At 41.7% G+C, this 17917-nt stretch overlaps 1 protein-coding gene across 1 annotated transcript in view; it reads left to right on the forward strand.

Moving 5' to 3' along the window:
• Positions 1–17917, forward strand: part of LOC140478663 (uncharacterized) — a 298481-nt gene that overhangs the window by 97882 nt on the left and 182682 nt on the right. Inside the window, exons 6-14 of the mRNA XM_072571895.1 lie at positions 1251–1313; positions 1489–1542; positions 5392–5418; positions 6742–6819; positions 8254–8307; positions 11070–11105; positions 11208–11249; positions 11513–11584; positions 17541–17594. Coding sequence (XP_072427996.1) covers positions 1251–1313; positions 1489–1542; positions 5392–5418; positions 6742–6819; positions 8254–8307; positions 11070–11105; positions 11208–11249; positions 11513–11584; positions 17541–17594 — 480 coding nt within the window. The remainder of the gene's footprint in view (positions 1–1250; positions 1314–1488; positions 1543–5391; positions 5419–6741; positions 6820–8253; positions 8308–11069; positions 11106–11207; positions 11250–11512; positions 11585–17540; positions 17595–17917) is intronic.

The raw sequence follows: 17917 nt of genomic DNA on the forward strand, positions 1-17917 counted from the left end.
TTCCAAATGCATGTATATCTTATCCCTCAAAATCTTCTCGAGTAACTGACCTACCACAGATGTTAGTCTTACTGGTCTATAGTTCCCAGGTTTTTATTTTCAGCCATTCTTGAATAAGGGCAGAACATTCACTACCCTCCAGTCTTCCGGGTCCTAACGATGATGGAAAAATATCAGCCAGGGCCCTCGCAATTTCTTCTCTAGAATCTTGCAGTGTTCTTGGGTATATCTTGTCAGGACCAGGAGATTTATCCACATTCATACGTTCTAATATATCCAATACCTGCTCTACTGCACTGCAGTAATCTTGCTCTGCCACATCCCTTGAAGAAACAACCTGTCTGAGCTGTGCATGTATCAGCAAACAATGCTGCCAGGATCTCATGCTGGCCTCCATTCCTGATGAAGGGATTTTGCCTGAAATGTCAATTTTCCTGCTCCTTGGATGCTGCCTGACCCGCTGTGCTTTTCCAGCATCACTCTAATCTAGACTCTAGTTTCCAGGATCTCATGCTGTCCACAGGACTCAGAAATGGACAGCACCACAGACATTTGTTAAGGTGGATACAGGAATGCTGTGTAATGCCAACCATGATCTGGACTAGTTGGTGAAATCCTAAATTGTAACATTTCTACCTGAAAATCAGAGCTCATATTTATTCATTCCTATTTATTCTACTGGACCTACATTGGCCTTATGTTTCAGTAAATTTCAAGTGATGACCTACAGCAACTCACATCGAAAGTGAAAATTATTTTCTATTTGAAATATTAAATAATGGTGGCCCTAGAGCTAAACTTCACGCAATATTCTGTCAAACACACCTTAACCTCAGAAGATCTTGAGGTACAGTGATATTTATATTTTCCATTCTAACCATTACCTGAATGTGAATTTCCTGAGGTATGGATAGTTTTACATAATGTCCAGCAGGACCAAGGTGCTGACTAAGTTTATTCCCTTTATTTAAAGTCATAGAGGTGACAGAGTAATCCACTCCAATCTGTAATAGACTTTGCTCCCAAAGCAACAAGGACTGAGTGCGGCAACTAGAGCTTACATTATTGTACACTATGTACATCATATTGTACACTATGTACATCATTTGAGTTACCAATGCCCTATGCTTTTGCATTGTGTAATGTCATCTGGCTGACCAAACCAAGGAGTCAGAATTTCTGTTGGTTCCAGCATGTACCTTACTTTCATTCATAAGTTTCTGAAATAAACTCCAACTTTTTTTATCTAGGGTATCCCTGGAAAGGATGGTCCTCAAGGTCCTAAGGGCATACCAGGATGCAATGGCACAAAGGTAAGGCCAGCCTTAAAACATCAATTTATTTTTAAAAATGGTGAGTTTTGAGTTCAGACTTGAGAAGCATTGTTAATCAGGAAGTACTTGAAATTTCCATTGTAATCTAATGTTAATTTGATACATGTTGTGCTTCACATGAATACATAAAAATTGCAAGTTCTTTCTTTTACAGGGTGATCCTGGTTTTCCAGGAATTCCTGGCTCAGAAGGATTTACAGGACTTCAAGTATGTACTTTACAAAGCTTACTGAAACCAATAAGATTATTAATATTTAATTTATAAGCACCCTGATATCGGTCCCTTTCCCAGGCACATTCTCAACAGACAGTACGGGACAGTGAAAGGTGGTTCAAAAATAGCAAAAATACAAATCACTGCAATAGGCTGACAACTGCTCACACAGCTGAAAGACTTCAACCTACACCAATACCACAGGCTTTTGTGTTGACTATTTATTCTAAATAGTCTTCATCCAACCTGGTTTGAGCTAATAAGTAGCAAGAAACATTCACAGCGCACCAATGCTAGGCAATGACCATCTCCAACAAGAGAGAGTTTAACAATCTCTACTTGACATTCAATAGCATCACCATCAATGAACACCTCACCATTGAGCAGTTCTGAACTGGACTCACTATAATAAATAGAGTGGCTACAGAACAGGTCAGAAACTAGGAATCCTGGAGCAAGTTATTCACATCCTAACTCTCCAGCCTGTCCATCATCTACTAGGTACAAGTGTGATGCAGTATTCCTCACTTGCCTGGATGAGTGCAGCTCCAACAATGTTCGAGAAGCTCAAGACCATCCAGGACAAAGCAGCCAGTATTTGCTATACCCAATGTGGCCTACTCTACATTGGAGACACCAAATACAGACAGGGTGACCATTTTGCACAACACTTCCAGTCTATGTGCAAGCAGAACCCTGACCTTCCTGTAGCCAGTTATTTTAACACAGCGCCCTGCTCACATGGCCATGTGTCTGTCCTTGGCATGCTGCGGTGTTCCAGTGAATCCCAGCGCAAACTGAGGGAACAACATCTCACCTTCAGACCAAACACTTTACAGCCTTCTGGATTCCCCCATCTCACTAACTATCCTCATTAAGTATATTTAAGACGGAGATAGATAAGTTCTTGATTGTTAAAGGAATGAAGGGTTACGGGGAGAAAGCAGGAGAATAGGGTTGAGAAACTTGTCAGCCATGATTGAATGGTAGAGTAGATGTGATGGGCTGAAGGGCCTAATTTCTGCTTGTATGTCTTATGGTCTTATAGTCTTTCAATTCTGGTAAAAGAAACACCAGTGTTCTGCCATTCTCACATTCGGATCACTTAATGTGAACTATCAACATAGTTTTTTTCACTGGCACCTGACACCCACTACTCTGAGCAGTTCCCCCAACCCCATACCCCAAACCTATAGCATAAGTGCTGCTCCTCCACACTTTAATTCAATTCTGATGAAGAGTTATCTAGACTTGAAACGTTAGCTTGATCTTTCTCCATGAAGGGCTTTTGCCCGAAACGTCGATTCTCCTGCTCCTCACATGCTGCCTGACCTGCCTGTGCTTTTCCAGCACCACACTCTCGAATCTCTCCAAGGATGCCATCTGACCTGTCGTGATCTCCAGCGTTTGTTGTCTTCAGTACAGATTCCAGCATCTGCTGTAATTTGTTCCTCCAAAGCAGCCTGTTTGATTATCATCCCATCCCACATTTTCAACATTTACTCCCTCCAACACTGACACTTAATGGCAGCAATGTGTCCCATACACAAGATAAGACCACAAGACATAGGAGCATAAATTAGGCCATTCAGCCCACTCAATGGGCTGATGTGTTTCTCAATCCCATTCTCCCACTTTCTCCATGTAACCCTTAATTCCCTTGATACTCAAGAACCTATCTAGCTCAGTCTTAAATATACTCAATGACCTGGCCTCCACAGCCTTCTGTGGCAATGAATTCCATAGATTCACCACTCTCTGGCTGTAGAAGTTTCCCCTTGTCTTCGTTCTAAAAGGTCTTCGCTTTACACTAAGGCTATGCCCTTGTGTCCTAGTCTCTCCTGCCAATGGAAACATCTTCCCAGCATCCACTCTGTCCAGGCTGTTCAGTGTTTCAATTAGATACCTCCTCATTCTTCTAAACTCCATCCAGTATGGACCCACAGTCCTCAAACGTTCCTCATATGTCAAGCTTTTCATTCCTGGGATAAATCTCGTAAACCTCCTCTGAATATGCTCCAGGGCCAGTATATCCTTCCTGAGATATGGGGCCCAAAATTGTGCACAATACTCCAAATGTGGTCTGACTAGAGCCTCAGAAGAACATGCCTACTTTTATATTCAAGTCCTCTCAAGATAAATGCCAACATTGCACTTGCCTTCCTAACTATTGACCCAACCTGCACATTTACCTTGTGAGAACCCTGGACGAGAATTTCGAAGTCTCTTTGCAGTTCAGTCTTTTTGTTTTCTCCCCATTTAGAAAGCAGTCCAATACTCTATTCTTCCTGCCAAAGTGCATGACCTCACACTTTCCCATATTATACTCCATTTGCCACTTGTTTGCCTATTATCCTAACCTGTCCAAATCCTTCTTAAGCCTCCCGCCTCCTCAATGCTACCTGTCCCTCTATCTTTCTTTGTATCATCTGCAAAGTTAGCCAGAGTACCCTCCATTCCTTCATCTAGATCATTAATGTATGAAGTGAAAAGTTGTGGTCCCAACACTGAGCCTTGCAGAACACCACTTGTCACTGGCTGCCATCCTAAGAAGGACACTTTTATCCCCACTCTCTGCTTTCTGCTAGACAGCCAAGTTTTTATCCATGCTAGCACCTTGCCTGTAACACCATGGGCCCTTACCTTACTCAGCACCTTATCAAAGCCTTCTTGAAGTCCAGGTAGATAACATCCGTTGGCTGTGCTTGCTCTAAGATGTATTGCAGCAATTCACCCAGGCCTCTCTGAAGCACCTTGTAAATGAATGACCTTCATTACCAAGAAGGACAGCAAATACATGGCAGCCAGTGACAAGTGGCGTACAGGACACTGGTTAGACCACGGTTGGAATATTGCGTGCAATTCCGGTCTCCTACCTATTGGAAAGATGTTGTGAAACTTGAAAGGGTTCAGAAAAGATTTACAAGGATATTGCCAGGGGTGGAGGATTTAAGCTATAGGTAGAGGCTGAACAGTCTAGGGCTGTTTTCCCTGGAGTGTCAGAGGCTGAGGGGTGACCTTATAGAGGTTTACAAAATGATAAGAGGCATGGATAGGATAAATAGACAAAATCTTTTCCCAGGGGTGGGGGAGTCCAGAACCAGAGGGCATAGGTTTAGGGTGAGAGGGAAAAGATATAAAAGAAACCTAAGGGGCAACTTTTCCACGCAGAGGGTGGTACGTGTATGGAATGAGCTGCCAGAGAAGGCTAGTACAATTGCAATATTTAAAAGGCATTTGGATGGATATATGGATAGGAAGGGTTTAGAAGGATATGGGCTGGGTGCTGGAAAGTGGGACTAGATTGGGTTGGGATATCTGGTTGGCATAGACTGGTTGGACCAAAGGATCTGTTTCCGTGCTGTACATCTCTATGACTCTAAACACCACCTGCACATTTCTATTCAAGACCCTAACTTGGAATTATATCACTGATTCTTCACTGTTGCTGGACCAAACTCCTGGAACTCCAGGTTGTATATCATTGCCACTTCAGTGCTTTAGGATGCCCTGAAGTTATGAAAGATGCCATAACAGTGGAAATTCTTTTTTCTCACAAATTGGCAGTCTCATTTACATCACACCATCCCTCACTATTTCATTTCGAAAATTAAAACTAGAAGAGATGAGTAATAAACTGCTGTTTCAATGTCTCCTTTTTACATAAAGGCATAAAGTCAAAGTTATTCCCAATTATTTGTAACCCATTGAAAACAAAATGGATATTTCCAAGAGGGGCTAAATAGTTATGTCTGCTGTGTAAATCTGCTTTAATCTTATTCAAAAATTGAAATACTTTTCTGAAAAATTCCTGAACTATACATTCCTAATTTTAATTTTCAGGGACATTCAGGGCTTCCAGGACAAAAGGTATGTCATTCACTAAGAAGAAGGGTTTTCATTTGCAAATGAAGTTAGTTCTGCCAAGTGATGTAATTAAAGGGAGAATTTAATTGGCTGAAGCTTATGCTTTGAATTTTATTTTGATTTTCCAAATAGAAATGTCCAGAATATCTGGGTTTTGATAAGTGACTTTCTTTGTGGCCATTAAACCAGAACTGATTGCTAACAGGATGAAGGGTCAGAGTCGAGAGTGTGGTGCTGGAAAAGCAAAGCCAGTCAGCAGCACCTGAGGAGCAGGAGAATCAATGTTTCAGACATAAGCTTTTCATCAGGCTTATGCCTCAAACATTGACTCTCCTGCTCCTCGAATGCTAGGAGAAAATGAGGAACAACTGATGCTGGAGATCAGAGCGTAAAAATGTGTTGCTGGAAAAGCGCAGCAGGTCAGACAGCATCAAAGGAGCAGGAGAATTGACGTTTCGGGAAATGTCGATTCTCCTGCTCCTTTGATGCTGCCTGACCTGCTCATTGGATGCTGCCTGACCTGCTGTGCTTTTCCAGCACGACTCTCTCAACTCTGATCTCCAGCATCTGCAGGCCCCACTGTCTCCTTTGGGGATGAAGGGTCATATTCACTCAACAACAATGAGGCTGAAAATATCCCTGAAGCAGACAATGAATGAATATTGAAAGATTGACAGCAGGAGGATTATTTCCACAAATAATTGAGGGTGAAATTAACACTTAGGACAGAATTTAATGCTTACCCTAGAGGCACTCTGGAAGGTGGTGGATTCTCTGTATAATGACAGAGACAGATGCTTCAGGGAGACCCCATCACCTCCTGATTCTTTAGCCCCCCCACACACACCACAATTAATTTCAGGGTGGAAGGCTTTCAATGAGAGACCAATGCAGCCTAAGGACCACATCCTGCCATTACTGGTACTTCACCAGTGCTGAATAGAGCCAATGCTGTATGCCAACCCACCACGTCAACACTGGTATGTAGCCTCATTCTCCTATTTAAAATAGGCCTCGCAAATCCCCTTTGGATCCTACAGGTTTCCACAAGTTCATTTCTCATCCTCTTAAATTCCAATGGATACAGACCCAAGTTTTCTTCATAAGATAACCCCCTCGTCTCAGAAATCAAGTTTTTATAAATGGTTTCTAATGAAATTATGTCCTCCCTTAAATAGACAGAAATCTCAATGCAGTCCTCCAGATGTGAAATTAAGTACAGCTTCTGGTTATTCAGCAGGGTAGGGCTAACTAACGTAACTGTATGTAGTTGCTGTTTGTTAAGCAGGAGCGGGGTTTAATTCTGCAATATGTTTATCTTGAAAGGGTGAATCAGCTCAAATTGTACCGTTATATCCAGGGGACAAAGGAAACCGTGGACCACCAGGTCACCCAGGACCTCCAGTAAGTGTCACTCCTCAACTCTGTGTGCTGACATATGGTGTGTTTGACATCTGCAATGAGCCTGATAACATGAGAGATTTAACATCACAGAGCATGGTGCAAGATTGGGCATAGCTCTTCCTGTTATTTTGCTACAGTTGTTAATTTGTAGGAACACACAGTAATTGAAGCTGAACTACTATTTAACTTGAACTGACACCTCACCCATGTTTATACTGTGGTCCTGGAGTCCCTGTAAAGAACAGCATTGAGTTGCTTTGTTGTGCAGACCAGCTGGTGCTTGGTTAGCATGACACGTTCTGGCATATGAAAACTTAACCAGAAGACCTGGCTGCACATGAGATATCTGGAGGAAGGCAAAAGTTTGTAAGTCCATAAAGTCATAAGCTGAAAGAGCAGAGGTAGTGCATTCAGCACATCAAATCTTCACCACCATTCAGTGAGATCATGGCTCAGTTAATCACTTACATTCTCTTCAGCTTCAGACAGATTAGATTCCCTACAATTTGGAAACAGGCCCTTTAGCCCAACAAGTCCACACCGACCCTCCAAAGAGTAACCCACCCAGTCCCATTTCCCTCTGACTAATGCACCTAACACTATGGGCAGTTTAAAATGGCCAATTCACCTAACCTGCACATCTTTGTGACTGTGGGAGGAAACCGGACCATCTGGACGAAACCCACGCAGACACAGGGAGAATGTGCAAACTCCGCTGAGGGAGAATGTGCAAACTCCGCACAGATGTCACCCAAGGCTGGAATCGAACCTGGGACCCTGGTGCTATGAGGCTGCAGTGCTAACCACTGAGCCGCCCCTTTTATGAGGCTTCTCTACTATTAATACCCCACTAGGAAATGCCATTTCAAGAACTGAACACAATCATTGCTCATTGGCATATACCTTTGCACTGCACCCAAACGATATACAGGTCGTTCTGCTGTAATGCACGTTTCCTTAATGCGAATTTACTGTAACTCGATTAATGAATTTGGGACACTGATTCTAAAGTGTGAATTTGTAAAGTGTGTATTGGTTATTATGTGATTCCAATCCCAATAGTTTAAATGCTGCCGCTATTAGACGATTTCTTCTAATGCACGAGTTGCACAAGAACAGAACAACCACGTTATAGCAGAACCGACTATATCATAACTTTTATACAAATGGCGGGGGGGAGCAGGTAGGCAGATCCTATAATGTCTGACCTCAGACCCTCCACTATGGGCAGAATGAAAAGCTGGTTTTCCCAAAATAATAACCCACTCAATGATTCTTTTCCTTCACAGACCCGGAAGCTTTCTGGATAATGGCTGCTTTTTGCTTTTTAAGGTTATCTTTGATGTTCAGACACAACAGAAAATTGTTTTTAGTCCACAGTCCAAATGAAATTATGAGAACAAGATATTCATTTTATGAATTATCTAATTTAAGGGTCAATCAGGACTTCCAGGACGACCAGGACCCACTGGGCCTCCAGGTCCCTTGGTAAGTACCTCCTTTTCCTTAATTCAGTGTATCTGAGGGCTTCACGCAGAAGATTAAGGATGACTACTTTCTTTCATATATACAGAATTGACAGCTGAACCACACTGAATTGCATTACTGCCCAAACAACTCTATCTCGTACAGTGCCATTCACTGTTACTGTACTAGGGGTTGCCAAGGGAAAATGCAAGGGAAAGTGAAATTTGTTTGCCTGACAGTAGAATCCAGGAAAACTAATCAAGAAGTTACACGTAATGTATTTTTACATTACAAATGGCGTCCTCTATACTGTCAGACTCTATGATTCTATAATACTTTGATTTGTGTGAACGAAGCTAGTTCATTCCGCACACACAGAACATTCAAAACTGGGACATTATGAACCTTCATGGTTCAAGAGGACACCAACCCAAATACCAAGACCTCAGCAAAAGACAAAACACTTTCAATTCAGTTAGATATCTTGTTGAAGATATTCCCTTGTGAGTGTACAGCAAGATGAGCAGAGTATTCAAGTAAATTCAGGATGATCAGTACAAGATGTGAAAAGGATGCAAAAAGATCATCCTCCCTTTGATTCATGGGGCGACTTTCTGAACTCAGCTTGTTCAAACTGCAATCCCCTCTCTGCCTTGTAAAGTTGTGGGAATGTCAGATGCAGTTCCACAGGTGACAGAAACCTCTCAGGAAGCTGTGCAGTTGTGGTAACTTGACTAGGAATCCCAAGCCACAGGCTCATGTCTCAGAACGTGGGCTGGAATCCCACCATGGCAGATGGTGAAGTTTAAATTCAATAATTTTTTTTTAAACTGTTAGGTGTTGGCAAAAAGGTCTAGCTAATGACACCAATTTCCCATGAACAAATGAAAAAACCTACCCCTTATATTTCCATTACATACTTTCGTCATAGGACAATATCCTCAAAAAGATCAGAATCTTGCTACAGCAAATTACTGTCCTAGTAAGTTGACAGGCATCAGCTGCAGATGGATCAGGAGACATGATTAATGTAGGGAATGGGAGGGAGAGGAACATCATGACAGAGCATTCCAACATGTTTGTAGCACAGTCAAAATAAAACCTCATTAGATCAGAAAAGATCAATATCTTGCAGTACTCCCTGCCATTAATAGACCAAATTGCAAATTGGTCATTTTAAGTATTTATTTTTTTAAAAGAAGCATTTTCAATGAAACCAATTTCCTGTTAGAAAAAAAATTATTTTCACATGCTGGTTGTTAAGAATTGAAGGAACGTCTGAAACCTCAGAACATTATAACAGTTTAGAAATGTTTTTTGATATTAGTAAGCATATCATGCTAGAGATTCCATTATTGCAGTCTAAATACAGGAATCTGTAAAACTTGTTACTCAAATTGAGGTTCTTTCAGTGTTATGATAAATGGAACACAGAAAACAAGAAAAAATGGAGCAGAGAAAGAAACTTGAGAAAAATGGACCAAGCCAGGGTTTTGCTTACACCTATCCAGAAGAACGGGCAAGTTGTTTAAAGATTCACCAACTTTACCCACCACAACACCGACCAGCCACTGCTGTTGGCCTCTTTTTTTATTTTTTATCATTTTTGGTTTGGCATTGTGAACTGTGAGCTGAGAGCTAAAGATGACCTATGGACTGTAAGCAGCAGCTTGTTTTAAAACAAAAGAGGAGAACAAACAAAGTGATATTTGTTAATGAGGCCAGGTCTCATTACAGGTTGCACGTTCTTCAATTGACATTTCAACTCCAGAGAGACATTACGCTCAAATAGATGGCAGATGTTTAAATGTTAACAGGGGTCTTGCAGGGAAGTTCAAGTCAAGATAATGTTGAAAAGAAACCAAAAGAGAAACCAGAGTTTGAATTGGTTTTGAACTGTGATTTTGTCAGAAGGACAATGGCTGCCAAAGCTACAGGACAGAGATCTGATTGCTCCCATTTTCAACTTATTGAAAATTTGAAGAATAGAATCTCAGTCAGAAGAATTAAATGAAAATTCCTTGGAGCTTATAGGAAACTGTTTGCATTGACCAGTGTCAGCAGAAACCAAGCAAGGTTAAATCCCATGTGCCTTGATTTTACAGCCCTGGAAATAGCTTAAATGATTGGCCAGTTATATCTCTCTTAATTTTGTTTTGATTTATAACTTAAATGTGCCTTTTTGTCTCTGTCTTTCTGTGAGCTGGGGGTAAAATCAAAGAAGATGGGGTTAAAATGTAGATATTAATTCAATCACCAGCTGTTTTAACTTTGCTCAGCTAAAGTACTGTATTATTAATAAATTATTAATACATTGTTTAAGCCATAAACCTGGTGTCTGGCATCAATTATACACAAAGTCTTGTACTGGCTATTCAAAAGTCTGGTTATAAACCATTGGGATTAACTTTGAGGATCTTTCAATGTTGTGATTTTACTGGGTTATGAATACACGGGTCAAGAGTTTTGTTTAATTTGGCTGCCTGCCTCTGTATCATAATAGAACTCCAAACTAAACAAGGCTAAAATACGATTTAAAAGATTACCGTCAATTTGCAGAACAAAAATAAAAATGTAACAGTCACTTCCAAGGAATAATCCAAAGTATAACTAAAAAAAAATCAAATGTTGAAACAACATCAAAAATTCTATACCTAGTGTTGTGAGATTTTCAAATAAGTTTTCAAGTAGTGTTTATTGATGCCATCTGATATATTTTGAACTGTTTCATATGCCTGGAATATGTTTCGATTTTAATTGTTGATACTCTTATCTGTTGCTAGGGTCCACCAGGACCAACTGGTCATCCAGGACCAAAGGTAAAACCTGTGGAACCAGTTCTATTGCTTTCCTGCCATTTTAAAAATTTATTTTGAAAGCTTTGATAAAATGTAAACTTGCTTGAACTTTTATTTGTACAGGGCAACATGGGATTATTCTTTGTGGGTTCCAAGGGTGACAAGGTAATTGAAATTTGTGTGTGGGAATGCGGTTAAGAGTGGGCAAGATTAGATCAAATAATTTGTGTATTTTAACAACGCTAATGGGAAATAAATTCGTGACCTGAGCTACTGATTGATTCTGCACCTGTACTGTGATATTTTTAAACCATGCTTCAAAAATTATGCCAAAGCTATTGAATGTCAAATGCACTCTAATTAACCATTCCTCTTGTTGATAAAATCATTTCCCAAATCTGATAAGTTAATGCTTATATTGCAAACAGGGTGTGAAAGGTCATCCTGGTCCTGTTTATCGACCAGAGCGTGGTCCTACTATCACTGTGAAAGGACAGAAGGTAGGACATGGCTCTCTGATGAACCAATTTCAGTCTGTTGGCCTGGCCCCCATGTATTCTGTAGCAGCTATAATACGATGGATTATTTTATTGAAGTGTGAGTTTGGGTCAGTCGATAATGCTTTCCTCCTGAACCAGCAGCTGGTACAAGAACGATTCCTGTGGCTGATGCTACAACCGGGTTCCAGGAGACAGTGTCCAATTTGCGACAGTTCCAGACAGATCCCCAAAATGGTTAAACTCCTGCGTGTGGAGGGATAATCTGGACTGCCTTCTTTATTTGCCTGCTCACCCGCTCCCCCCCCCCCCCCCCAAACAAGTCAAAACAAAGTTAATTTAAAACAGTTTCCCCTCCCTTGTGATATCTTGTTCCCAAACCCAATGAGCGTATGTTTTAAACAGAGCTAATTTAACAATGGGGACCTGATGTGTGTATTCTGCATTCAGTATCGAGTTCAATAATTTTAGGGCCTGAGCACCTTCTCCCATCTCCCCAGCCAACACACCAGGGCTTGTCATCCATGGGCTACTTCCACAAACAACACATTTTCAGCTACCAACAGTCCCAATTAGCAGCTATTGATTCTCCTAGGCTGACCTCTACCCATTCCATTGTCAGTACAACTGTGTTTCTCTCTCTGGGCTCCATCTCCACCTATTGTTTACTCTTTCCCCCTGCCCACCCTCCATTCCCCACCCTTTTCTGGCATATAAACCTAGTTACAAAAAGTTCTGAAGAAGGGTCACTGGACCCAAAACATTAACTTTGCTTTCTCTTCACAGATGCTGCCAGACGTGCTGAGTTTTTCCCAAGAATCTTTGAAATCACAGTCCAGTCTGTGTTGTCTTACCATTTAGCAACACCCTGCCATATATAAAGTGGCGTGCTTGAAGTTGCCTTTGCATCCATACATTGCCATTTGTTGGTCTCTGCCCCCATCTCTCCAGACACATCTGTAAGCATATACAGCTCTCAGCCCATAATATTGAGACTGGCCATAGACCACTTTAGTAAATGATATTTTAGTAGAGTCTACTGTAATCAGGCTTATCTCCAAGTAAACTATCATAATATAAGCTTTAAGATACAGGCAGTTAGAAAACTGATATGAAATATATTAGATTACAAAAATAATAAGTAAAAACATGGGCTGGATTTAGCAGAGTCCCTGGGAAGGAAAGAACAATATGGTAGGGATGGGGCAGGGAAGTCAGAGCACACAGGCCAGTGAGAAAGGTGACCCAGAAGGGGGACCCCAACATTGGGAAGGAGCCCTGATAGGCTCAGTGTTTTTGGTGGGGCTGCAGGGGGGATGGTGGTGATCAATAAGGACATAGCATCCACTTACCCATCACCAGCTTAACAGCTATCAGGCTGGAGATTCTATCTAGTACTCTCCTACTGATGGTTAATTGGCAAACTAAGAGCCTCTGTTGGCTTGTGTGCTGAATCATAGAATGCTATAGCACAGAAGGAGGTTTTTCAGCCGATCATGTCTGTACCAGCTAGTCCCATTTTCTAGCCCTATCTCAATACAGTCAGTTCTGCTAAACATGGTCGTTTCATTGTTGTGCAATCCCGTGTTATAAGAAAATTGTGTAATTGGAGCACTATTCAAACTAATGGGACCAGAATTGTGTTATAACCAATGCATGCTTTAAAAGTTCACACTTTAGAAACAATGTCGTCAATTCATCAATCACATTATAGCGAATTCACATTAAGAAAACACGCGTTATAGCAGAATAATCTGTAGTTTAAGTTAAAACTGAAAGAACTGTGGATGCTGAAAATCAGAAACAAAATAGAAATTACTGGAAAATGTCAGTAGTTCTGGCAGCATCTGTGGAGAGAAGTCAGATTTAACATTTTCGGTCCAGTAACCCTTCGAACAGCCCTCAGCCCTCTAAGTGAATCACTTTCAAAAGACTTTAGGAAAGCCTTTGAAAAGGTTTACATGGTAGACTAGTGAGTAAAATTAGATCATATGGGATTTGGGGTGAGTTTGCCAATTGGATACAAGATTGACTTGATGATTGGTGACTGGTGTGGTGGAGGGTTGATTTTCAGATTGGCCAGACTTAGACAATTAATGATAGGGCCCTGGGTAGTATTATATAGGGAGAGACCTAGGGATTCAGGTACATAGTTCTTTAAAATTTGCATCACAGGTAGACAAGTGGGTAAGAAGGCTTTTAGCATGCTTGCCTTCATTGCTCAGACCTTTGAGTACAAGAGTTGGGATGTCATGTTGCGGTTATACAGGACGATAGTGAAGCTACTTCTGGAGTACAGTGTGCAATTCTGGTCACCCTGCTATCGGAAGGATATTATAAATTGGACAAGGTTCAGAAAAGATTGACCAGGTTGTTGCTGGGAATGGAGGGTTTTAATTATAAAAATAAGCTGGGACTTTTTCACTGGAGCATAGGAGATCAATGAGGTTTATAAAATCATGAGGAACTTGTAAAAGGTGAATAGCAAGGATCTTTTCCCTTGAGTGGGGGAGTTCAAAACTAAAGGACACATTTTCAAGATGAGAGGAGAAAAAATTAAAAAGGATATGAGAGGCAATGTTTATACAGAGTTCATGTTCATGTGTGGAATGTACTGCCAGAGGAAGTGGTGGATGCAGGGACAGTTACAACATTTTAAAAAACACTTGGATAAGTACATGAATATGAAAGATTTGGAGGGATATGGCCAAACACAGGCAGGTGGGACTAGTTTAGTTTGGGAACATTGTCTTTGTGGACTAGTTGAACCAAAGAGTCTGTCTCCATGCTGTATGATTCTATGAATTCTTTCAAGAAAGAGATGGATAGAGCTCTTAAAGATAGTGGAATCAAAGGTTATGGGTTAAGGCAGGAACAGGATTCTGATTGTGGATGATCAGCCATGATCATCATGAATGGTGGTCCTGGCCTGAAGGGCGGAACGGCCTACTCCTGTGCCTATTCTCTATTGTCTATGACTCTATGATTCTATGACTCTGTATATCCAGCCCTGTTTTGAAACCTCCTATGGAATCTTTCTCCCCCACTCTCCCTGGCAGCACACTCCAAATCCTAACAACTCTCTAAGTAAAGACAATTTCCCCTCATCTCAATCCTAGGTCTCTTGTTGACAGTCTTTAAATTATGACCCCAGAGTTACTATCTTACCAACTAGTAGAAATAGAAATAGAATGTCATTTGTTACCCTGTCAAAATTGTTCATAATTTTGAACATCTCAATAATATCACCTCTAATCTTCTGTGTATCAAGGACAATGTGTCAATTTTTTCTGATCTCTCCTTATATTTGAAATCCATATTCCTGGTACCATTCTATACATCACTTCTTTTCCTAAAACTGATAAAATAGCAATGAGAGCAAAGACCTGCAGGCAGGTGATAAACACAGCCTCCAAAAGCCTCCCAACTAAGGTCCTATAAAATCTACAGTCGAGAAAGGATGGCACTGGAAAAAGCACAGCAGTTCAGGCAGCATCTGAGGAGCAACAGAGTCAACATTTTGGGTATAACCCTTCATCAGGACTGGGGAGGGAAGGGGGCTGAGAAGATCGAATACTGTGTATAGATCAGGTCACAACACTATTAGAAGGATGTGATTACATTAGAGAGGGTGCAGAAGAGATTCACCAGGATGTTGCCTGGGATGGAAAATCTGTTGGGTGCGTGTTGGTCAGCATTGACATGGTGGGCTGAAGGGCCTGTTTCTATGCTGGCTGACTCTGTGACCCGATGACACTAATTTGTTATCCTTCTTCTCAGGCTGAGTTTATATCGAGCTGGATTTTATAAGGGACAGTGAGGACTGCAGATGCTGGAGAAGTCAGAATCGATAAAGTGTGATGCACAGCAGATCAGGAGCAAGAGAGTCAACGTTTCGAGCATAACTGGACTGGGGAAGGGGAAGGGGCTGAGAAAAGAAAAGAGATTCTAATGATCCACTCTGTCTATGCCTCTCATAATGTTGTATCCCTCAATCAGATCCCCCCTCAGCCTCCTCTGCTCCAGGGAAAACAAATCCTGCCGATCCAGTCTTTCCTCATCAGACTTTCCGTCCCAGGGTGACATCCTGGTGAATCTCTTCATGAAGCTTTCCAATGTAATCACGCCCTTCTGATAGTGTGGCAACTCGGACTGCACACAGTACGCCACCTGTGGCCTAACCAATGTTTTATAAAATTGTAACAGAACTTTCTTGCCCCTATATTCTACATCCTGACTAATGAAGGCTAACATCCCATATGTCTTCTTCACTACCCTGTGTACCTGCACTAACACCCTCAGGGATCTATGGACTTATACACCAAGGTCCCTTTGTTCCTCAGTGCTCCCTTGCAACCTCCCAGTAATTGTGTATGTCCTTCTCTAATTAGACCTCCCAAAATGCATCACCTTGCCTTCATCAGGATTAAGTTCCACCTGCCATTGTTTTGCCCAATTTATTAGCTGAAATCAAAACAGAAATTGCTGGAGAAACCCAGCAGGTCTGGCAACATCTGTGGAGAGAAAGCAAGGTTACTATTTGGGTTCTTGCTGAAGATGTGGGAGTGTGGAGGGAGATACAGGATAGGTGAAGAAGGAGCCCAGAGAGAGAGAGAGGAAGAGAGAGAAAGAGCAAGAATAAGAGTTAGGGAAACAAAAAAATGGATAATGGAAAGCCAGGGAGAAAGAAAAGCTGATAATGGGGACATGAGTTGGTAAAAATGGGTTGGCTGTGCTGAAAGCAGCCAATGTCATGAGAGGGGGTGAGGGTTGTGTGGGGTGGGGGTGGGGGGGGGGGGGGGGGTGCGGGTGGTGTGAATGACATGGAAGGAGGTGTTCAGGTCCTAAAATGATTGAACTTGTACTGTGTCCTGAAGACTGCATGACCCACAGCAGAAAATGAGATATATTTTTCCAGCTTGGGTTGAGCCTCACTACGTAGTGCATCATTATAGCGATAACAGACTGAAACACTGTTTGATTTAGCACCATGCAGATCACTGGATTCTCAGTTGAATAGGGTAGAGATGCAACATTTCAGGGACTGTACACTGACACAAGCTGCCTCCCCTTTGTTTTATACTGAGGCTGTAACAGGCCTGGCCCTGATGAAGGGCTTATGCTCGAAATGATTTTCCTGCTCCTCGGATGCTGCCTGTGTGACCTTACTGTACATTAGGATGCTTTGTTGTGAATTTTGAAACAATAATTATATTAGGTTGTATTTAGTTGTATTTATTTCTCCTCCTAGCTAGTTGTTTTGTTAATTGTACTGGGATTAGAATAGTTGGGTAATTAGTTTTGACCAGCACAGTTGTGATAGTTCAAAGGCCCTTTTTTTTATTGCTGTAGATCTCTGTGCTTCTATTGTCAGCTGCTTAGTGACTCCTGACCTTTCATGATAAATTAGATTACTTACAGTGTGGAAACAGGCCCTTCGGCCCAACAAGTCCACCCCAACCCGCCGAAGCGCACCCACCCAGACCCATTCCCCTATATTTATCCCTTCACCTAACGTTACGGGCAATTTAGCACGGTCAATTCACCTAACCTGCACGTTTTTGGACTGTGGGAGGAAACTGGAGCACCCGGAGGAAACCCACGCAGACACGGGGAGAACGTGCAAACTCCACACAGCCTGAGGTGGGAATTGAACCCGGGTCTCTGGTGCTGTGAGGCAGCAGTGCTAACCACTGAGCCACCGTGCCACCCATAGGTTGTACATCTTGCAAGGATTTATTTGTGATACATGCTATTTCCATACTGGTGCATGTTAAATTGAGATTGATGCTATTGTATATGAAATTTGGTCCATGAGGTGTCAGTGCGGCATTTAGAAAATGAGAGATGTAGGGTAAATGCAAGATATTCATATATAGAATTGAAATGAAAATGAAATATTGTAAGTTGTACATATTCACAGACATTCAAGTCATTTGAAATGTATTTCCTTCCACAGGGCAGTCCAGGACCCCCTGGAGACCCAGGATTTCCAGGTCTCCCAGGTTTACCAGTAAGTAGCATTATTCCTATTATGTAGTTTCTGTGCTCTCCATGTCACTGCCCGGTCAGCTTAAGCTGGGCTCAACTGACTGCTGTTCCCCATTCTGTGACATTAACAAAATTGTATTATAAAATAAACTTCACCTCAGGCTTGGAAGGTGAATCTTGAAGGAGTGTTTTTAGATTGATGGATTGACATTAGTTTAACCACAGGCTGAGTTATTCTGCAGGCATGAGGAACCCAACCTGGATCATATGGAACATGCCCTGTGCCTGACATTAAAATGGGCTCGAAATTGGCTGCCCTTGCTTTTGCTATTTAATGAAGATAGG

Source organism: Chiloscyllium punctatum, chromosome 6, assembly GCF_047496795.1.
Source record: "Chiloscyllium punctatum isolate Juve2018m chromosome 6, sChiPun1.3, whole genome shotgun sequence".
NCBI lineage: Eukaryota > Metazoa > Chordata > Chondrichthyes > Orectolobiformes > Hemiscylliidae > Chiloscyllium > Chiloscyllium punctatum.